At 36.9% G+C, this 23560-nt stretch overlaps 1 protein-coding gene across 6 annotated transcripts in view; it reads left to right on the top strand.

Annotated features, from left to right (window-relative positions):
• Positions 1 to 23560, top strand: part of pnt (ETS transcription factor pointed) — a 126907-nt gene extending 103347 nt beyond the window's left edge. For 4 of the 6 annotated variants that reach the window (XM_074138537.1, XM_074138532.1, XM_074138536.1 and 1 more), the window contains 5 exons: positions 6710 to 6847; positions 8544 to 8786; positions 19547 to 19774; positions 20654 to 20951; positions 22901 to 23560. In XM_074138537.1, coding sequence (XP_073994638.1) covers positions 6710 to 6847; positions 8544 to 8786; positions 19547 to 19774; positions 20654 to 20951; positions 22901 to 22964 — 971 coding nt within the window. In that variant the 3' untranslated portion in view covers positions 22965 to 23560. The remainder of the gene's footprint in view (positions 1 to 6709; positions 6848 to 8543; positions 8787 to 19546; positions 19775 to 20653; positions 20952 to 22900) is intronic. The other 2 variants (XM_074138535.1, XM_074138539.1) reach the window with 2 other exon arrangements.

The raw sequence follows: 23560 nt of genomic DNA, 5'->3' as shown, positions 1-23560 counted from the left end.
CCTCTTTTAGGAAACCTGAAAAGGCATTTCGTCGGAACATTAGTGACGAATTAGTTCTCATTGAAGGACCATGTTTGCAGATTGTGCTCAATTGAATACCTGTACTAATATCTGTGAAAATCAAAAGGCCACATGAACAATTTTAGTGCAGCAGATGTGCAACAGTCCCTTATAGCCTTTTCGTGCATTCTGCTACTGTCTAAAGAATTGCCAAAGGAGAAATTTGAACATAAATTTAAATTTTGTTTGTGTACCATTTGGTTTAAAACTTTGTTTGGAAAGAAAGATTTTAGGGGAGTATACACTTACTGTAAATAAAATCATTTTTACTTTTAGAGAAAATCTAGGAAAACTGGAAAGTCGTTCTCCCTGTGATGTCGTTTTCTTGAAAGTCAGAATTTTAGCAACTCATTTAATCCTTGACATTATTATAAGAGTTCCATGCGCTGCACCAAGAAGGGACGTTAAAAGAAAGAGAAAATTTCCAAAAGGTTTAGAATTCGTTCGGTTATTTAAAAGGGTTCTACAAATCCAATTATCCAATTATAATGGTTTTATGGCGATTTTGAGCGAAGAGGCGTAGTACCCCTTTAAAATGTGTCCCCTCATACAGTTTAACTTCCCGTTAAGACGCCTTTCAGAGCTCTACTTCCGGACAGTGTACACTCGTCATGTACAACACTGTCCATCACCCATCAGTGAGTTGTAGCAGAAAATCTAAGAGACGGCAGTTGGATTCGAATCATTGAGCTAATCTCTTCGCTGCATGGGACCATTATGGAACTAAAATTCTGGAAGGGGTAACTTTCCTCCAAAATTGCCTTTTTATGTTGAGAGGTGTCTGAGATCTTTTCAAGGCATATCACTTGAATGGAATTATTGTACTTATCTCTTAGGAAATTCGTGCCGTAGTGGGATTAATATCAAAGCCCTATATTTTTTGAAACTAGGTGTACTTAGAAATACATACATGTGTATCAAGCTTTTTCGTTTCTTTTTTTAAAGGGATGCGGATGTTGGGGAGGGACTGACTTGACCTCTTTACGGTGAGAGAGTTGAAAGAGTGGGAAAAGTCGTTATTTGCCGGGCAAGTCAGAATTTATTATGGATTTGGCGGGAAAAGAAAAAGACCAGCGAAGGAAGAGGCCGCGCAGGTGGGCGCAACAGGTGTTGAGAACTCGGCAGATGATAGCACGCGCTCCAACCACCTGTGCCAGCGTCAGACATCGTGTCCCTCTCCAATATTACAAAAATTACACTCTGTTAAGACTCTCGAGCTTTCTCGCTCCATCCTCAAATTCCTACCTCACAAACCTTCTTAAATGTCCCAATATTTCAGTCATATTTCATTCTCATCAAAATTATCCTATTTTTAACTCAAACGTAACTTTGCAGGAGCCATTTTGGAAAAGTGAACAAACCATGAAGTGGAAAAGGCATCTCAGGTTGAGGAATTTTCTTCAAATTCGAGGCAATTTACATACTCCCCCTCTTTCTCAGAATTAACTCTTAGTTTATCAATTATAGTTGTCTTTATTAATTGATTTACTGTTTACGAGGAATTTTGACAAGGTTACTTCTTTGCGCGGGCAAAGCAAACTATAAATCTTGTTGACTCTGATGCCACAGCTTAAGACTATTGAAATGTGACTGGGTGAAGGCAAGGAAATACTGCCATCTACACCAGCGTTAATCTCTCCATCGCTGAGCCTAGGCTATGGCTGCAATATTGAAATTAATTTTTTTCGCCTTTGGAAATTTCAAAGTTGTGATAAAACACAGTATCTTACGGACATTGACAAGTCTTTAACTTATCCATCCAAATTTTCTTGAAGCCAAGATTTTACTAGTGTAATTGTAGATGTGGAAACCACTGGCGCCTCAGACAGAGAGAGAGCTACCTGGATGAGGGAACAGGCAGACTGTAGCATTTAAGGATTGGACTAAAGAAGGACAACGGCGAGATACGATTTCTTTTACAAAAGGAATTTTGATGACATCTTGTAGGACAAGACTGGATATGTAGTTAGGAGAATCGTCAGGATTGATTCTTTATAAATTGGTTTGCTTGGTCGAGACATGAACCTTGGGTAAAGTTGTAGAAATTAAATAAAAAAATTCAACTTCATGCGAAAATGTTAATACAAAGATGCTGGGCATGTAGGGGGCATTACGACATCCAGAGTTTAAAGAACAACATTGAAGCCGTTACTGTGAAGAGAAAATACAGCAGCAGGGGATGGGTTTTGATGCGGAAAACTTGAGGTCGGATGGTGAAGTGAATGAATGCTTACCCTCAATGGATACGGAATAGCTGGTAGTGAGAGGGTTACTGTGTCTGTGATGCAGCAGAATATCTGTATTCTGTGACAGTCACACTCTAGTGTGTGATGGGTCTGCTTAAGATGCAAGACAGTACAACCACAAGCTTTTTCACTTTTTATTGTATTTATTTTATTTTTCTTTTATTTGTGGCGTAGTGTGTTGAATTTTAAATTAGAACAAAAGCTGGGTCAGTCAGGAAATGGTGTGATTCGGTGACAGAAACATCGGCTCTACACACTCGCTGCCTCCTTTCACTTATTCCTGCTGATGGGTTCTGCTCCATAAAAGAAATTTTTATCTTCCTCTTTAAACTTCAAATTTGTAATAAATGTTAATTGTCTTCAATATAGTTTAATTACAAAAACGAGGAACTTCAAGGGAAGCTGACTTCCTAGGGCCCTTCCTTAAAATCAAACAATAACATTTCTTTGAATCGATGTTTGCAGGTCAGGTTGCGTATACCAAAAAGTATTCGTTTTTGAGATTGTTTTTCGTCGAGTGAAGGGGTCATTACAGCCACTTTGAGGAAGATCCTCACTTGCCAAGAATACCAAGCTTAAAGGAAACCGATTGTGAGAAAATCACTAGAAGGCTTTAAAACCGATTCAGTGACTGGCACTTTCGGATGATGGATTTAGATCAAAATGTTATTAATTACGCCCCTCTTGACTAAATCACTTCACAAGTTCCAACGATCTGGGCTGACGGAGTTTTAACCAAGCCTTCCAACCCATCGCATTCCAATCTAAAATTCTCCGCCGAGAACAGACGCCCCTTTTATATCTCTTCTCCCTTTCGATCTGGTTACAACTAGAAGTGGAAAATTCACACCAGACTCCTCACCTTTGCCAATCCTCTAGTATCCTCATTACAAACTACCATTCTTCCTGCAAATCCTAGGTGTCGCTTGATGTTCCTAGAGATGGAGACGGCTCTCCAATGGGAGTGTGTCAAGTGCCACACATTCTGTTTTACTCGTTGTACACTGTACAGCTGTAAAAAAAAAAAAGAAGCAAAAATAACCGCTTCTTTTGGCAACACAGAAATATCAAATTTGAACTTTCTGAGATCTTCCATTTCGCTGACCAGTGTATACTCAGTTTTCATCGCAAATGAAAATTCTCTTCATAAATCGAAAATCATGGAATTTTGACAAGAGTTTAACACATTTCAACCCTATGTGTCTTTTGCCGAGTTGATTATTCATGGGGGTCCTTCCTCCAAGTATTTAAACCAATACTGCGCTGGACGAATTGACAAAATATTGATCTAGTAGTCTAGATTGAACGTTCATAAATTTACGCTCATTTCCATTTATTTTGAGGCATGTCTACAGAAGATTGAGATAGGTCTGAAGCGTATGATGAGCAACTGAGGGATGTAAGAGGGCCAATCCTCCAAGAGGAATGGTCCTAGTACAGAGTCTTGGAAAATAACAGGAATGTAATGGAATCGGCGTTTCGGTCTTCAAACAAAGACCAGGAAGGCAGGACCTTAGGACAAAATGGTGCTAGGTAGGAGTGTGCTGTGCTTGTATAGTGAGGTCTCGTTCAGAGTCAAACATCTGATCTAAATCAATGTTATATTGTGAATAGTTAAATGAGCTAAAATTTGGCTATAGGAACGCCAAGCGCAAGTTAGGCCCCATGTTGGTGATGCCTGTGTGCATGTGTTGTTCATGCTTGAATACCCCGTCGGGAGCTACAAGAAAGTGCCAGTCCATTGGGAATCTTCAAACTGCCACCTTCTTGATGCATCAGCTCCGTGCTCCAAGATTTGATTACAAAATCTCCTGAGCTAATTTCAAAGAAACAAGTTCATCGTTCACGAACTTTTCACTTTTAAGTAAGAACTATAGCCGTAGTATGACGGTATCTCAATGTTTATGATTCACATGGAAAACACGTTCTGAGAGACCCCGAATGTCCGATTAGACTACGAGTGAACAACCTGTCTCAGTTAGCTCACAAACTTCTTATTACGTTTGCCTCCCACTTTTGCCCACTGTACCTTAGCACCGCAACTGCCATTTTACTATTTTGAGATTTTTCTCAAAAAAAATGTTTGTTTTTTTTAATTCATATTCATTGAATACATTGATGATCTTTAATTTTTATTTCAACCATGTTCGTATGGAAATTTTTTTCGAGTAATTCTGATGAAGGGTGCGGTTGGATCTCTTTTATACGCCATATCTGTGTAATGCACGGCCTTAAAAGCTGTATATTATTAGTAAGTGTAAAATGTTTCTCTGAAATTCGACTTTGAAGGGAATTTATGAATTAAAACCTTGAGAATAGTTTGGGACCGAAATTGAGAAGATCATTCAGCACCTCTCTCCCTTTAATTTCCTGGTTGCTTCGACTCCAGAACAGCCCTTTTTCAAATAATCTCTGGAGAGTTAAGAATGTAAAATTTCATTCTAAAATTAAGATTGAGCAAACTAAAGATAAAACAAGTCATCAGAATTTAAATTAAAAGAACATGAATGTGAAAGGTAAAAATTGATTTATACTTACTTTTAATAAATATAGTTCAGAAAAGTTTCTCTAGAACTTTGTAAAATTCTCTAAACTAAGTGAAGCTCCAATACTTGAAGATTGGTGGAAATTTTTTACGAACAGAATGTTAAAAAGGCGTTTGAGCGGTAAAATCTTTGATCATACTACATTGAGCTCGCTTCTAAATTGTCTCTTCAGAATAGTTTACTGTTCCTTCATGTGTGTAAAAGCTCAGTTTGTTAATTGTACCGGAATTCCAAATTTGTCGAAAACCTCAATCTAAATAAGGTTCTAATCCCAAGCAGATAGACAGATATTTCTCTGCTTATTATATTTAAAGTTATTATATGATTATTTGTATATTAATAGAGAAATCTTCTGAATGCGCTATATATGTATTTTTAAAAGAATAAATAATTATTGAATACATTGTAGAAAGCAATTGGTGCGTAAAATAGGAGCGAGAGGAACGTTTTGAAAACTATTTTCTATGAATTGATCTCCATGTAGTTCGGAGTGGCCACTTTAGGACATTGGTCACGCGTGACTGGAGGCTCACCTTTTGGACAAATCCCACCTTTGCCCAGTTGTTGCCCGCCCTAACTCCTTAGCTCTGTAGCGCACGGTGATTGGACTGAGCTCTGCGCAGGCCCAGCTCCAGTCTACCGTTAACTATTTTTTCAATGTATCATAAAACTAACAAATATATCTTAGTTTGCACGTAAAGTAGTTCTCAGGAACTTAGCCTTACTTTAGACTACAATCTGTCTTCTACCAACTTAGGTATTCACCATGAATAATGTGAATAAAAAGTTATACTAATATTCTAAATATTAGCCGTCATATGCTACAATAGTTACCTTCCTTCAACATGCTTCCAATAATTCCGTGTCATTACCATTCAATTAGCTTTAGAAGCAAATAACAATTGAACTGCATCGGCTGACTTCCTCTTGGCATTGTCTGCCCTCGAAATAGACCGACAAATCGTAATCTGATGGTGCCTGATTGGGGCTGCACGCAGAGTGAAGTAAGAACATGATTCTATCATATTCTGCTCAGGATCAGTTTGGATGTGTGGCATATCCTGTCGGAAGAGTTCTCGTTTTAGGTTCGTTTAGTCAGGGTATTTAGCTGCATGTACCCTTTCCGCTAGTCCATATTACAGATGGTTGTCTGTGAAAAATTCAAAATGAGCAAAATTCTTTAGTAGATCCAATAAGCATTGATACCACTTTTCTCTTAAAACTGGCCACATTTTTTTACGGGGTCGAACTAATTGTCCACAGTTTGCGTACCGGATTTCAAGTCAATCTCAGCAAGTTTTCAATCGAGCTGGATTCAACCGCTGAACCTGACTACACGCTCGTTTTTCTTTTAACACATTTGTGGATTTAGTACTTCTTTTTGGTGCATTCTTCAATTAATCTTTGTCCTTCGATTGATCTGCAACTCATCGTTCATTCAACACCTCTTCCCTTTCAAATCCTGCAGAACATCCATTTTTCCGTACTATTTTTTAGAATTAATAAAATTTCGTATTCTTCAGTTATATTAAACAAACGAAAGTTAAAAGAAGACTGATCATAAGTTCAATCAAAATTTAAAGGAAAGTTTATCAAAGTTTTAGAGAATAGAGGTTAATGATTCAAACTTCAAAAACTACCTTTCTAATTTCTAATTAGAATTTCTAATTTTGTAGCTTGTTCGTACATAATATATTTCTGATAAAGCTGCATGCTCCCTTGCGCCCCCTTAAGAACGTTGGTTTAGTCAGCCCTCCCAGATGAACCATAATAATGCCTTGCTTCAAAACTCAGGATAAGCACGGATATTAATTTCCTAGCAACTGTTGAAAACTAGGTACTTATTTTTACTTGCAGGAGGCTACAACCAGTTGAGATCTCCTGTTTGCGGAGAAGGACTAAAAGACGGAAGCCCTCCTCCGGGAGCTGGTCAACCCGCACCTCCGGGATTTCTCCAGCTCAGAGCACAACCACTGTCCTATCACATAAAACAAAGTAAGTATTAGATAAAATCAAATTAATTTCAACCAAAATTCCGAATTTGTAGAAAGTTGGCTCACCGAAATGGTATTTCACAGAATAGATTTTTGTAGTTTTAGCTGCTGTTTCGGAAATGGTACCTTTAAAGTGAACATTAATAATAATGAAATCAATTAAATTTAATTATAAAATAATTTTAAAGAGAATTTAATTTCGGGAACTGATGTGAGACAGTCATGTATTGTTCATTCCAGAAGTTTTAGATTTACCTCATTGTGCAATGTGGAGTGGAGTAAGAAGCAAACTATCGTTTTTCGCAAAGAAAGAGTTGAACTCCGAGCATTTTAACAAGGCAAAAAGAAATTTAGCTGGTTCCAAAGTATTGGTCTCTTATTCGAATAAAATTTATTTGTCTGTAAGATGCAATGTGTTCAAAGTGTAAAGAAAATCGTAAGAATTTTTAAAGAATAATCTCAAAAAAGTGAAAAATTTATTTGATAAAGTGATAGTTTTGGAATTTTTCCTAAACTCGGAACTTTAGCATCACATTTCTACTTTATATCTGCCAAATTTGATCAAAATTGGGGCTAAGATTTACAGAGTTATTAGTAATAACAGTTTAAGCCTTATATACATGAGGCTAACTTCTCTCCCATTGGTTGTACAACATCCAGACCCCTAAAACGCCCATCTGCTTGAAATTCCGAATCGAGAGATACCTCATTCGTGAAAATCAGTTCACGCGTTTACGCGCTACATTATTTACTATTTATCTTGAAAACTTGAAAGTCCAAGTTGTTGCAAAAAGAAAATTACACTTGTAAACGAGGATATTCTGTAGAAAATTTGGGTATTTTGTCAATACTAACCTGCGAATGAAAAGGTTTTAACCTCACAATTATTCAGTTTTTCTCATTCGGGAAGACTTGGAGGTGTGGCTCAACCCCACCACAGCTCGTCTGCAGAAGCTGTGGTGGGGACAGTCAACAAAAAACCTGGCGACGAAGGGTTTTGGAGAAAAGAGGATTCCAGCAGTTCTGCTGCTCGAAGCCACAATTAACACCTTCGCTCTATTCCCTAACTTTCTCCTCTAGCTGCAGGTATTTCTGCCCTTTTTCTCTGTATACTTTATCCTTGCCCAATCCTTAACATTCCCTAAACTGTAATCAAGGTTGAACAGTAAATTCATTGATGCGTCTTTTCTTTGTAGCTATATTTAATAATAAAGTTTATCTTATTTATCTTAAGGTAAAGAAACGAACTGAAGATAACAGCAATATATTTGATTTATTTCATTCCGTAGAATGAATTTCAGAAATTTAAAGGAAAAATATAGTTGTTACTTTTTGTTCTCATCACATTAACTTTGTTGCCATGTTCGGGTAGTATCCGTCATTTTTGGAGACTCACTGTTCCACCCCAGAAAGAGAAATGATAGTCTGTTTCAGTTTTCACTTATTGTTGCCAAGCGTTAGATCTGGGGATGGATTAACGATAGCACAGTAGAGTTTGTGCTCGAACATACAAAGTACAGTTTTAATTATGTAATCAAAACCAATGTTCCACTTTAATAATCAACGAAGATTAACTTGGTCGAAAGATTGGAAAGATGGATATAAAAGACTGAAATTCGCAATAATTTCTCTTCCTTTATTGGTGTAATTTTTGGCAACGAGTTGTCCTTGTATTATATATTGTACGGTTGCACTAGGTCCATCATTTGCAGATGGCTACAGTGGTGCTCTGGGAGAGGGTTCTGGTGGTGGTGAGGAAGGTGGTGGAGGGTATCCGAACGCAAGACACGACACGGAGTACCAAACCTTGGAGTCCAGTGGCCATGGACCTTCACCTTACCTGGAGTCCAGTTCGCCCGAATTCTATCCCAGTCAATTGCACCAAGCCCAGGACCCAAAGTTTCACTATCAACACACCAAAGTCTATTTAAGGCCTCAAGGTAAATACATTTACTACTTTAATCTAGTGCAGGGTATTTTGCATTCTACAATAGTTTCTTCATCATTCATTCACCAGTATTCATCACTTAAAGAATGAGTAAATCATACAAGTCAAGCAAGACACACACTACTTATCTTTTTGATACCTTCAAATACCTTTATACCTTGATACAACAGCAACTGTTACTTTGACTTAGTCTTAATAGAAACTCTGAGGCGAAGATTTCCCCTAATAAAACTGATTCTTTTATTCTTATGAGAATGATTATTGAAATCGTCTCAATTTTTCAAAAGTGTTCTCAACAAAATTCATGTCTTGAGGTCCTCTGTTCCTCTTCAGACTGTTTTTAGTGAATTGTGCGTGGAAAGCTGTGGACAACTCAAAACAAACTTGATACTTTTCATACCATAACGCTTAGATACTAAAATTTTAATTAAAACTATTCAACCGGAAATACGAGTTTGCTGGAGTGGTTTTCTTAGTTTTTCTCAATTTTCTTCGGGCACATGTCTAACTTTTTATTTGTCAATTTTTCCGTGGAAATTTGATTTGGAAATGCGTTCAGGAACAGGAAAACACTGCCATTCCTCACTAGTGAGTTCTCAGAACAATCTATGATTCTGGCAGCTATTAATGAGTATGTTACATTTATAGTATGGATAGAACATAACCTTTAATGACAATAGATTAGCAGTTCTCCTTTAAACCTGGTAAACTTATTCCATGCAATGTAATTGTTTGAAAGGAAAAAAGTTTGTAAATGTACAAGAGAGAGGAAAGGTCACTAAGGGCGCATGGTAAATCTATATCTTAATTAAATTCTGTCTAAATTCTTTAATTTTAATTATTATCCTCACTGCGATATTTGTTTTAAGTTAAAAAAAAATAATAATAAGGTGATTAACTGCAGTTAGAGGAAGTCGAGCGAGAATTTGTTTACGAAATTTGTTAGCCACTTCGCAGCATGGTAGGGCGTGAAGTGACCAAAAGTGGCTCTTCCCTCAACCTGGGAATTTTAGGAACATATTCAATTGTTGTTAACATCAACATTACTCAAGGTTAGGTACATACGAGGTACAAAAATGGCACTTTAGAGGCGTATTAGAGACGTAATTAGAGGTAACGACCTCTCCTCCAAGAACTCTCTCAAAAATGACTGGTCAACTAGAATGTTTCAAATAACAATGATAAACCTACTTGTACTTATTATTTGATTATGAAAACCGTTTGGGCTGTTTCCCAGGCACCGCCAAAGAGTAGGGGAGTTCGCTTCTAGTCTCGTATCATAGAACAACGCAATCAAGCAAGATTTAGATTAGATTAGATTAAATATGGGTGGCCTCAAGGCCTGCGCCACCGCGACCCCTATGGATCTATTGTGGCTCCCCGACTTTAGAGCTCACCCTCCAGACCCGTCCGTTTAATCAGACTCTTAAATCAAGCAAGATACGAGAGACCGTTTTTATTTCCTCCAGTCACAATCTGGATGGAGGCTCGGCTTTGTGCCGAGTTAAAAGGCCACAAGGGAGCAAGCGAGTTTTTGTAAGGTTGGATCCTGAACAACGTTCTGCCGCCACAAAGCAGTTTTGTTTTAATGAAATTCAAGGTTTGAAACAAAGGGAATTTGGTGGCTAGTCATTTACACTAAGCAAGAAAGTTTGAGGGCCAGAATTATTATGAGAGAGTTAGAGAAACTGGGCACCAATTCAGGTCAGGTTAAGGGTTTAGGGTGTTTCGGAATGTTGGGATCGACGGAATCTCAAAGGAATGCCGGGCTATATTTGGAAATCAAGGATAACATTGCAGGTAGTTCCAAAGGCTGCTTCTGTAGAGGAAACCTCTAGAGAGAGGGGTTTAGATTTTGGGAAGGGATAGCACGAAGTACTCTCGGGTCAGGTCCCAACAGAAGTTGTGCTCATCTGCTCTGAATTAGCAGCACCACCAGAAGTTCCTTTTAAGCAAGTTTTAATGAAGCAGAATCAGAAATTAATGTGAGTTTATTGCAATGAAAAATGTGAACATTTCTAGAACTGATTCTTAATAAAAACAACGCATGCAGTACAAACTAAATTATGGTGCACTGCAAGACGTTTTTGTAAATATTTTGCATTAAAGTCATTAATGTTATTTATTTCTCTCCATTGAAATATAAATACGGTATGGTCGATATTTACATCATTGACGACGATATCGTACTCAAAATTAGCAAACTTTTATCAAGTTTTGGAAAAGTTAGTACACTCTTAATAGTATTTTTTTAAATACTGTTTGAAAACTAAATCTGCTACACTTTAATTTTTCGAGGGGCAGAATGCGAAACCATTCGCGTCTGTCTTCGCATTCCTGTAACTGTGTAGTTATTTCGAAGAGGTTGCAGGGACTAGTTTTTGGACGTCTGGTCTGGATTAGATATTACCTGAATTTTGGCCTCCTGGATTGACGCACATCTCATCTTCCTATTTATATTTCTTCTTGTTAGAATGGGATACTCGCAGGGACGCCAAAGACCCTGGAGAGGTGCTGATAGTAACTTTGCGAGGAAATCTCTGCCTTTATGGGCCGTTTTTCAGAATGTTTTTTTCTCTTTTTCATTTTTGTTGAAAGCCCAAACAATTCTCTTGAAAGTACACTCATCTCGAAAGTGTGTGTCTACAGCTTAAATTATAAAAATTTGGCCCAAATACAAAAAAAAAAAAAGGAGAGTGCTAAACTCCCCTTTAATGTGCTATTGTAGTATAATGTATGGTTTTACCATTTAAGTAATATTAAGAAGGATTAAATGTGATGCTGAAATTCCGAGTTCGAAAAATTCTGGACCAGGAAGTGTCTATGTTTCCTTTTTAGAGATTTTCTTTAAAACGGATCCTTCAATTATCCTCTACACTGGGGGTGAGTGGGGCGGCATATTTTTTCAGTAACATATAATTTGGTTTTAATTTACTAACTGTAAAAATAATTTTAGGGAGAATTAAAAAGGTTTCTAAAATACTTGTTTGAATCATGATGTTTGTAGAGAGAGGGATATTTTGGGCGCGCACACCCTCGCGATTTTCCTTTCAGGGCACCTCAAAACGTACTTCTAACGAAAACTCAATATCTTACACGATCCAATACTTCTTCTTTGTGGGGAGAAGAGTAAGATATGATAAGTAACAGAAGATCAATTACTGAAGTACAAATTTAAGGTTTGTAATTTTTATTATTGCCCTCTACCGCCAAAAACAATTTTAAAATATTTTCCCGCCATCCATAGATCGGCGGATTCAGTTTTATTTAAAAATGCTGAATTAATGGCTAGCTGTGACTGTTGGAATGAATGTGTCATAGTCATTGGCTGTAAGGTCATTGAGGTATCCACTTGTGGGAGCGCTGCCTTTGTTCGACGCCATTTTCTTTTTCTTTTTTTTCTAACTTTAAAACTCCATTGTGAGTTCTCGCTTGGCTGACCGCTTATGAGAGAGTCTATCAAGTCCTGAACCAAGTATAACAAATAAATAACACATATTGCGTTCCTAACGACATAGATTTCCAACCCAGTCTAAGAATACTTTGTTCCAAAAAGTAGTTTTTTGTACTTTCTCCTGCTCTTAGTTAAAAAATCAGATGTGAACAAACTAATATTTTTTACAGAAAGTTGCTTTTAATGACAAACGATTTTCTTGAAAAATGTAATTTTTATCCATTTTTTAATACTCTGGGGCACAGGTGTTAATGCCCTACTACTCAATGGAGGTGCATTTTAGTACCATCTGGACTAGTTTTCGAGAAATCCTCAGAAAACTAAACGAATGCCTCGAGGCAAAACGCACCTCCAGTCATGGCCCAGTTTTTTCAAACACTGAGTTTCAGGCACCCACTGAACACCCTATATTCTATGTAACTGACTAACCCACATATTTTATTGAAATGTTACTTTAGACAGAAACTTAACCCACCCCGTTCCCGAAAAGTGCCCTAAAATGAATTTTTTTGGGAAAATTTTTCACATCTAAGTTATAGATCCACATGTTCTACGATGAGAAAATAATAAAAGCCGTTTTCAAGGAAAACTAAAAAAACTGGGAAAAATACAATGGTACTTTGGAATATTTTGTTTCCAAGTAGTTGGCTGAAGGGGACAAAACCTAAATCTTAGTCCATCAGGTTGTTACTGAAGAAAATCTCAATTTTAATTTACCGCGCTTTTCCGTTTTTGATTTGTACAACCCAAACTCAAATAGACAGACAAACCAATTTCCTAAAACCATTTTCACGTATTTAGAAGCCCTCAAAATGCGCATTTCCGGAAAGAAACAACTCTTAGGATCGTGATATTTTCTCTTAAAGAAGAGTAAAAGAGAGTAAAAATCTGGTGTGAAAAGGCTCAAATCAGTTTATCGCGCTGTAATTATCACAAATCTTCTTAAATTTAAGTTGGAAAATGATTACGACATTACATAGTGGTGGAAAGTGTATTTACCGCCTCGCTAAGATCCCCATAACAGGCTTTAGAGATGTCTCTTTCGCTTCTACCATCCCCTTTCGCTTGAACTTGTACTATTACTTCTACATCCCCTTTCGCTTGAACTTGTACTATCGCTTCTACCATCCCCTTTCGCTTGAACTTGTACTATTACTTCTACCATCCCCTTTCGCTTGAACTTGTACTATCACTTATACCATCCCCTTTCGCTTGAACTTGTACTATCACTTCTACCATCCACTTTCGCTTGAACTTGTACTATCACTTCCACCATCCCCTTTTTGCTTGAACTTGTACTATTACTTCTACCATCCCCTTTCGCTTGAACTTGTACTATCACTTCTACCATCCCCTTTCGCTTGAACTTGTACTATTACTTCTACCATCCCCTTTCGCTTGAACTTGTACTATCACTTATACCATGCCCTTTCGCTTGAACTTGTACTATTACTTCTACCATCCCCTTTCGCTTGAACTTGTACTATTACTTCTACCATCCCCTTTCGCTTGAACTTGTACTATCACTTATACCATCCCCTTTCGCTTGAACTTGTACTGTCACTTCTACCATCCCCTTTTGCTTGAACTTGTACTATTACTTCTACCATCTTCTTTTGCTTGAACTTGTACTAACTATTACTTCTACCATCCCCTTTTGCTTGAACTTGTACTAACTATTACGACTGCCATCCCCTTTCGCTTGAACTTGTACTATCAATTCTACCATCCCCTTTCGCTTGAACTTGTACTATTACTTCTACATCCCCTTTCGCTTGAAGTTGTACTATTACTTCTACCATCTCCTTTCGCTTGAACTTGTACTATTACGTCTACCACCCCATTTCGCTTGATTATATAATTTATAGTGTGCATGAATCTTAACTAAGTGTACAGCTTTAAGAATGTGGTCCCGTAAGTGCGGTTGTTTTAGTAAAAGGCTCTGTAGGAAGTTGGCATATTCACTGCCACAGAACAGCAAAGGGCATAATAACCAATTCAGAATTCCAACTTCTTAGATAAAACAAACCTGAAGTTTGTTTCGACAAGTTTGGCGAAGTTGTTTACAGCATACTTTGGTAAAACTATAACAACACAATCTAAATGAAGATGGACCCAGGGTTGTCCGGAATATGTTAGTAAACACAAAGTGAGGTTGAAAGTGAAATATTCATTTGGATTCAATAGTAATACCGTACTCTAGAATTTCATTATCAAAATTTTATCATATGTTAAGAAAATATGGAATATTCAGTACAGGTATTGCCAGAGTTGCTGGTATTTACCCTTCACTTTTCGTATATCACGAAAAAGAAAATCTTTTGAGGCATCAAATTAGGAAAATAGTTATTATTATGATCGACAGCAAAATAGTGTGAAACACTTGTTAAATTTTTTTTTTCAGAATGAAGCGACATACAAGAAAAGCTAAATGGAGAAGCAGTTCTTGATATTTCTAGAAATCTTTAAAAGAAATATTTTTAGTCACTCTAAAAATACGATATATTCCGTTGAATCTAAAAACTGAGAGAGAGGTTTGCAAAGAGTTTATTGATTTACTATTGGTGCTGTCCACCAACTTTCAAAAAAATTATTAGCAGCCGTTTACGTAGAAAGGAAGCACAGGCATGATCTGTAACATCGTTTTAAGAGCACCTTGATTAACCGTTAATATGATGGAGGAGAGCCTTACTTCCACCTTATGTATGTGCAGAATTTAGAGAAAATTGTTTCAACCTAAACAAAAAAAAATTATTTTTGGGAAATTTATCTGTATCAAATTCATCTGGTCTAACACTGCTAAATATCAGAACTAGCTAGTAGGCTGCCATGATGTTCGCGTATGATTTTTGTAACATCCTATCAAGGCTTAATGATGTGTATGTGCAACCTGGGAAACCTTACGAATAGCACTTGCATCATCTTGCCACACATTATTTTCAGATTTTCACTTAGTACCATTCTCCAGGTTCTAACTCATTAATAGTCTTCAAACTAATCTGCTGTGAACACTCACACAACTTCCTCTTAGTGCCATTCTCAAGGTTCTAACTCATTAATAGTCTTCAAACTAATCTGCTGTGAACTCTCAAACGACTTTCTCTTAATGCCATTCTCAAGGTTCTAACTCATTAATAGTCTTCAAACTCGGAATGTGCTGTGAACATTCACACGACATTCTCTTAGTGCCATTCTCAAGGTTCTAACTCATTAATACTCTTCAAACTAATCTGCTGTGAACACTCACTCGACTTTCTCTTAGTGCCATTCTCATCGTTCTAACTCATTAAAAGTCTTCAAACTAATCTGCTGTGTACTCTCAAACGAATTCCTCATAATGCCATTCTCAAGGTTCTAACTCATTAATAGTCTTCAAACTCGGAATGTGCTGTGAACATTCACACGACTTTCTCTTAGTGCCATTCTCAAGGTTCTAACTCATTAATACTCTTCAAACTAATCTGCTGTGAACACTCACTCGACTTTCTCTTAGTGCCATTCTTAAGGTTCTAACTCATTAATAGTCTTCAAACTAATCTGCTGTGAACACACACACAACTTCCTCTTAGTGCCATTCTCAAGGTTCTAACTCATTAATAGTCTTCAAACTAATCTGCTGTGAACACACACACAACTTCCTCTTAGTGCCATTCTCAAGGTTCTAACTCATTAATAGTCTTCAAACTAATCTGCTGTGAACTCTCAAACGACTTTCTCTTAGTACCATTCTCAAGGTTCTAACTCATTAATAGTCTTCAAACTAATCTGTTGTGAACACTCACACACTTCCTCTTAGTGCCATTCTCAAGGTTCTAACTCATTAATAGTCTTCAAACTAATCTGCTGTGGACACTCACACGACTTTCTCTTAGTACCATTCTCAAGGTTCTAACTCATTAATAGTCTTCAAACTAATCTGCTGTGAACACACACACCACTTCCTCTTAGTGCCATTCTCAAGGTTCTAACTCATTAATAGTCTTCAAACTAATCTGCTGTGAACACACACACAACTTCCTCTTAGTGCCATTCTCAAGGTTCTAACTCATTAATAGTCTTCAAACTAATCTGCTGTGAACTCTCATTCTCTTAATGCCATTCTCAAGGTTCTAACTCATTAATAGTCTTCAAACTCGGAATGTGCTGTGAACATTCACACGACTTTCTCTTAGTGCCATTCTCAAGGTTCTAACTCATTAATACTCTTCAAACTAATCTGCAGTGAACACTCACTCGACTTTCTCTTAGTGCCATTCTCATGGTTCTAACTCATTAAAAATCTTCAAACTAATCTGCTGTGAACTCTCAAACGACTTTCTCTTAATGCCATTCTCAAGGTTCTAACTCATTAATAGTCTTCAAACTCGGAATGTGCTGTGAACATTCACACGACTTTCTCTTAGTGCCATTCTCAAGGTTCTAACTCATTAATAGTCTTCAAACTAATCTGCTGTGAACACACACACAACTTCCTCTTAGTGCCATTCTCAAGGTTCTAACTCATTAATAGTCTTCAAACTAATCTGCTGTGAACACTCACACGACTTTCTCTTAGTGCCATTCTTAAGGTTCTAACTCATTAATAGTCTTCAAACTAATCTGCTGTGAACACTCACACAACTTCCTCTTAGTGCCATTCTCAAGGTTCTAACTCATTAATAGTCTTCGAACTAATCTACTGTGAACACACACACAACTTCCTCTTAGTGCCATTCTCAAGGTTCTAACTCATTAATAGTCTTCAAACTAATCTGCTGTGAACACACACACAACTTCCTCTTAGTGCCATTCTCAAGGTTCTAACTCATTAATAGTCTTCAAACTAATCTGCTGTGAACTCTCAAACGACTTTCTCTTAATGCCATTCTCAAGGTTCTAACTCATTAATAGTCTTCAAACTCGGAATGTGCTGCGAACATTCACACGACTTTCTCTTAGTGCCATTCTCAAGCTTCTAACTCATTAATACGCTTCAAACTAATCTGCTGTGAACATTCACACGACTTTCTCTTAGTGCCATTCTCAAGGTTCTAACTCATTAATAGTCTTCAAACTATTTTGCTGTGAACACTCACACGACTTTCTCTTAGTGCCATTCACAAGGTTCTAACTCATTAATAGTCTTCAAACTAATTTGCTGTGAACACTCACACGACTTTCTCTTAGTGCCATTCTCAAGGTTCTAACTCATTAATAGTCTTCAAACTAATCTGCTGTGAACACTCACACGACTTTCTCTTAGTACCATTCTCAAAATTCTAACTCAATAATAGTCTTCAAACTCGGAATCTGCTGTGAACACTCACACGACTTTCTCTTAGTGCCATTCTCAAGGTTCTAACTCATTAATAGTCTTCAAACTAATCTGCTGTGAACACACACACAACTTCCTCTTAGTGCCATTCTCAAGGTTCTAACTCATTAATAGTCTTCAAACTAATCTGCTGTGAACACTCACACGACTTTCTCTTAGTACCATTCTCAAGGTTCTAACTCATTAATAGTCTTTAAACTAATTTTCTGTGAACTCTCAAACGACTTTCTCTTAATGCCATTCTCAAGGTTCTAACTCATTAATAGTCTTCAAACTCGGAATGTGCTGTGAACATTCACACGACTTTCTCTTAGTGCCATTCTCAAGGTTCTAACTCATTAATACTCTTCAACTAATCTGCAGTGAACACTCACTCGACTTTCTCTTAGTGCCATTCTCATGGTTCTAACTCATTAAAAGTCTTCAAACTAATCTGCTGTGAACTCTCAAACGACTTTCTCTTAATGCCATTCTCAAGGTTCTAACTCATTAATAGTCTTCAAACTCGGAATGTGCTGTGAACATTCACACGACTTTCTCTTAGTGCCATTCTCAAGGTTCTAACTCATTAATACTCTTCAAACTAATCTGCTGTGAACACTCACTCGACTTTCTCTTAGTGCCATTCTCATGGTTCTAACTCATTAAAAGTCTTCAAACTAATTTGCTGTTAACACTCACACGACTTTCTCTTAGTGCCATTCTCAAGGTTCTAACTCATTAATAGTCTTCAAACTAATTTGCTGTGAACACTCACACGACTTTCTCTTAGTGCCATTCTCAAGGTTCTAACTCATTAATAGTCTTCAAACTAATCTGCTGTGAACATTCACACGACTTTCTCTTAGTGCCATTCTCAAGGTTCTAACTCATTAATAGTCTTCAAACTATTTTGCTGTGAACACTCACACGACTTTCTCTTAGAGCCATTTTCAAGGTTCTAACTCATTAATAGTCTTCAAACTAATTTGCTGTGAACACTCACACGACTTTCTCTTAGTGCCATTCTCAAGGTTCTAACTCATTAATAGTCTTCAAACTAATCTGCTGTGAACACTCACACGACTTTCTCTTAGTACCATTCTCAAGGTTCTAACTCATTAATAGTCTTCAAACTAATCTGCTGTGAACTCTCAAACGACTTTCTCTTAATGCCATTCTCAAGGTTCTAACTCATTAATAGTCTTCAAACTAATCTGCTGTGAACACTCACACGACTTTCTTTTACTTCTTCGCATTCAGGGCGGACCTCATAACGGATATTTTCGGTTAAAACTCATAATCTAAAATCTTTCAATACTTACCCTTTTTGATCTATAAAGATTTTAACGTACCATTCGCCAAGGACTTCATATCATCTCAGTCCGAAAATTTTTGTGTTCATCTGTCTAGACATTCTCATGCACTTATTCATCCGCTTTCGTCTCTTTCTATTTCCGACAACCCTATTAGTCGTTTTAAGGCGGCGCGATTTCGAGGACAGTGATTAGTTTTGAAGAGTCACCGTTGGTTATCATGTCAACTCATGTCTCGTCTATCTGCATATTTACTTTTTACGTTATTGTTCCGAAATATATTGGTCTTTTTGGAGAAAAGAACGAAACGTTCACCACTGACTGAGCACTATTTTTGCAGCTTCTCGGGATTTTTTTTATTTTCCAACTATTGTGTGCAAACTCTTAGATTGTGAGGCCATGCGTGAAAACACTCTTTCGCTTTCAGAGTTCTTCACGATCGCAATGTTTCCGATAGATGACTTGTTCGTAACCCGCTGATATATTTCGTTCCCTAGGAGCCTCTACAGATTACTGTTGTGGGAAACGAGAGAACCTATCCGTTATTGATAATAGAATTTTAATCATTATAGTAAGAGAAAGACATGTTAACAGCAGTTGTTTGTGCATGCCTTACTGCTTCTTTTTAAATGTTTTCTTTTTTAAAGGGTTTATTTATGCTTATTGAAACTTTTTTTTTCTGATTGCAGGTAGTGGAAGGTATGGCAGCCAAGAAGGTTACAGTGGCGAAGGCTATTCTGCATACGAAGGGGGTCAGTTCCAGACGGTACCCGGTTCTGCAAATACTGGCCCGTCCGGAGCAGATTGGACAACAGAAATGGCCCAACTGCCGCACCCTGCCTTTCTAACCCACCACACATCCGCTGGTCAGGATACAAAAGGGTTACTACAACCTCCAATGCACCCGGGCTATTCAGGTAAAAAATTATATTTAGATTCGTTTAAATCAAGTTTAGAACATGGGCACGTCCTTTTTTCGCAAGCATTGTAGCCAAAAGAGCTTATTGTGCACCCTTGCAGTTCTGGTAGGATAAACAGGGTTTATCCACCTGCCATTTCTACGTAATTATCTCCTCTGGTCTCCAAGTGCCAGAGATCTCATATCGCAAACTAACAATTGCAACGCAACCACACAGAATATAAAAGAAATTTCTTCTCTTCTTTTACAGTCGTCGCAGGAGCAGAACATACCTATTGATGGAACCCTGTGGAGATATCTTTTGAACTTATCGAGACCTGTTATAAAAGCAAACCAAACTTAAATCAGCACTCGGCCTGTCCGGGTCACCGCTAGCATTTTCCTTGACTAGCTGTTATTTAAACTTGTCTCCCGTTTTTTGCTCGAGATTTCAGAGGAACTGTTATGTTTTTGACGAATGCGCCTTCAGAACAACTTACATTGCTGCATTGCTAGAATTTTAAATTTAAGACAAATTTATTAGCCAAGACTGCACAGATTTTTTTGTCTTTAATCTTAAATCCTATGATTGCCCACTTATTATGTATGTCATGCAATTGGTATTGGAACAATTTTGTGGAGTTGTGCAGAATCAACTCAGCTTGATCAAGTCCGAGGAGAAGTTAGGGAATCGCTTGCTACCTGAGCTTGCACCTGACCCCCTTACATCTCTTATTCAAAAAACTTACTACAATGCCCACTCGCTGCTTTTTATATAATAAACACTTTAACGCTTAGTTTTAAGAATGCAGATTTAAGAGAAAGTCATGTGGGTTTCCGATAGATTTTATATGAATGATTTACTAATATAATTTATTGATTTTTCTGTTCTTCACAGGAGTGGGGCCATGCTTCACAGGTTCCGGTCCGATACAACTATGGCAGTTCCTCCTAGAGCTGCTGACGGACAAATCGTGTCAAGGGTTCATCTCATGGACGGGCGACGGCTGGGAATTTAAACTCACCGACCCGGACGAAGTAGCCAGACGGTGGGGCGTCCGTAAGAACAAACCAAAAATGAATTACGAAAAATTAAGTCGTGGCTTACGATATTACTACGATAAAAATATAATCCATAAAACTGCTGGCAAGCGATACGTATATCGCTTTGTTTGCGATTTACAAAGTTTATTAGGGTGAGCATTTTTTCATTATTATTATTTCAAATCATTTTATGGAATTTAAAGAAATTAGAAAAAATAGCCTATTGTGATTTACTCATCTTTCTGCCAGCTGAATTCCTCGTTGATATCGTTCTCTTACGTTGGCAATAAAAATAATTACCATTGGAGAAGTTGTTGAAACTTTCTCGCTCAAGAAAAGTATATCTCGGACCTAAACAAAATCATGGTCGTATAGTCAGTGTTAACGCGCTTGACGCAGTAGCGTTTGTGAAAAAAAGAAGTTCGTGCTAAAACCATTCTTGTTTGCGTCTAACAAAATTGCAGAGGGAAAGGATTAGCTATACGATTACCGTATTGGATTCCCACGCGGAGATTCCGGGTTCGAAACTAGCTGCTGGCCCTTAGATTTTCTCTTTCTAGGAGTTTCTTACAGCTCACTGTCCGGTGATGTGCAGTGTTATCTGTAACGAGAGAACACTGTCCGGAGGCCGGTAGTACACTGAAAAAAGCTCTGGGCGCCAATAACCTCAGATATTGACGCGCCCTAAATCATTAAAAAAAAAATCTAGATCCATATTTGAGCCTCCTATGACTCACACTGCCCGAACAAATAATCTTAAGGGAAGATACCAGTTTGTTTTTCCATCGCCAACCTGTACCGACCAAAGATCTTGAACCAATTCACCTCAAACTAAAAAATGAAGCCTCTCTGAGAGATGTCTTTTCGATTGGTTTCTGTTAAACGTCTTCTAAAAACTATCTCTGAACTACGGGCACATCAAAGTTACATTTTTTTAATCTACTGGCACAAACACAATGGAAAACAATTTTTGGAAGTGAAATGTAAATTTCCTATCAAGGATTAAAAGTAAATTAGGCATAGATTTTGTGAATAACAATGACAAAGATACATGGATACTCTAGTTGTACAGTTACTTATATAAAGGGTGAACCAGTAAGTAATGTCTATAGGCCTACTTAATGTAGTACATCTAAAGGGAGTTCAATGACGAATTGGCCAACTTCATATTTTCCACTGTTCTTGAGTGATGTCACTTTAATTTTTTTTCTAAAATCATTACGTTTTTGCAATAAAAATATTATTACTCAGAAAGTTTTAATTCGAATTCGATTCTGATGACACGGTTAGAAAGACTGATTAATTTGCTAAAAATTGACACCATTTTGAAGCATAAATTATTCTCCAAACACCCTCAATCTTCCTCCGGAAACTGGGAAAATAAAAGTAATTGAAATTTATAAGAAAACTCATTAGGCCCTTATGTGATCATTATCAGACCTAGGTGCTGGCCTAAAAGTTTCCTTGCCTAATGGGCTTTCAAAAGGTATATCATTTTCCAGGATTCTTTTTATCTTCGTGTCCAACCTTGTCATCAGATTCGAATTCAGACTAAAACTTTCTGAGTAATAATATTTTTGTAGCAAAAAAGTAATGTTTTTAGAAAAAAAAATTAAAGTGACGTCACTCAAGAACAGTGGGAAATATGAAGTTGCCCAATACGTCTTTGAAGTCCACTTTAGATGTACTTCACACAGTAGGCCTATAGATAGGCTTACCATACGTTCCGGTTTGACCGGGATGGTCCCGGTTTGAGATCCCTGTCCCGGTCAAACTTGAACAACACCGACACCCCGGCCGATCGTTCCCCCGCGCCCAGTGTTTTCAGTTCTTAATAATTTTGATTGCATTTCAAATATGAAAAACACAAATTTAGCGAAAAGCAAAACGAAAATGAGCCTCTTCCTCCTTTGCGTCCCGGTTTGGCTCTTCGTAATTATGGTAAGCCTACCTATAGACATTACTTACTTGTTCACCCTGTATATGTAGTTATTTCTTATAAGTTTTTTGTAGTCACGGAACACCTGTCAAAAAATAAAAAACTTTCAGGTGAATACTCAGCATTAAAAAAAACAAAACATATATATATGTATTCTTACAGGTACAGCCCAGAAGAAATGCACGCAATTGTCGACCTGAAACTAGAAAAAAAGGAAGATGACTGAAAATTTATTCTATATTTTTTGTTTTACTTTTTACATTTTTTATTTTTTAATTTTGTTTCAAAAAATTTAAAAACTAGAAAAGAAAAAGGGGAAAAAATGCTCAGAGCTATCTATGAGTTAGATTTTGAACAAACAAGAACGGTTCTTCCACCGTATCTTCTTTTTTAATTTTATTTTATGTAGAACCAGTTTTTTTTATATGTGACAATTTTTATTTTAATTCAGCTATCTCAGCACTGACAAATCAAAAAAGAAAAACATTTTCTGAGAATAAAATCATTTTTATAAACCAAATAAGTTTTAAAAAACAATTGAAAAAAAATAAAAAATTAAGAATCGAGATTTTTTAAATTAGCATTGTGTATTTTTTTCTATTTTTTGTTTTATTGGACTGTGTAGCATTCTACCAAATATTTTTTAATTAAAATAAAAATAAATTAAAAGTTTGTTATTATTATTATTTTGTAACAAGCTACACAATGTAATTAAATTTATAAAATTTTAGAAAGTAAAAATAAAGTGTTAATAATCCCAGTGTATAAAAAAATCTTTTGTTTTTGTTTCTTATAATTATATATAAAAAAAAATGAAATTTA

The sequence above is a fragment of the Rhodnius prolixus genome, unplaced genomic scaffold (genome assembly GCF_049639745.1).
Source record: "Rhodnius prolixus isolate KJV_2025 unplaced genomic scaffold, Rpr scaffold_11, whole genome shotgun sequence".
NCBI lineage: Eukaryota > Metazoa > Arthropoda > Insecta > Hemiptera > Reduviidae > Rhodnius > Rhodnius prolixus.
The sequence above is the reverse complement of the archived record's forward strand: the minus strand, read 5'-3'. Positions and strand labels throughout refer to the sequence as shown.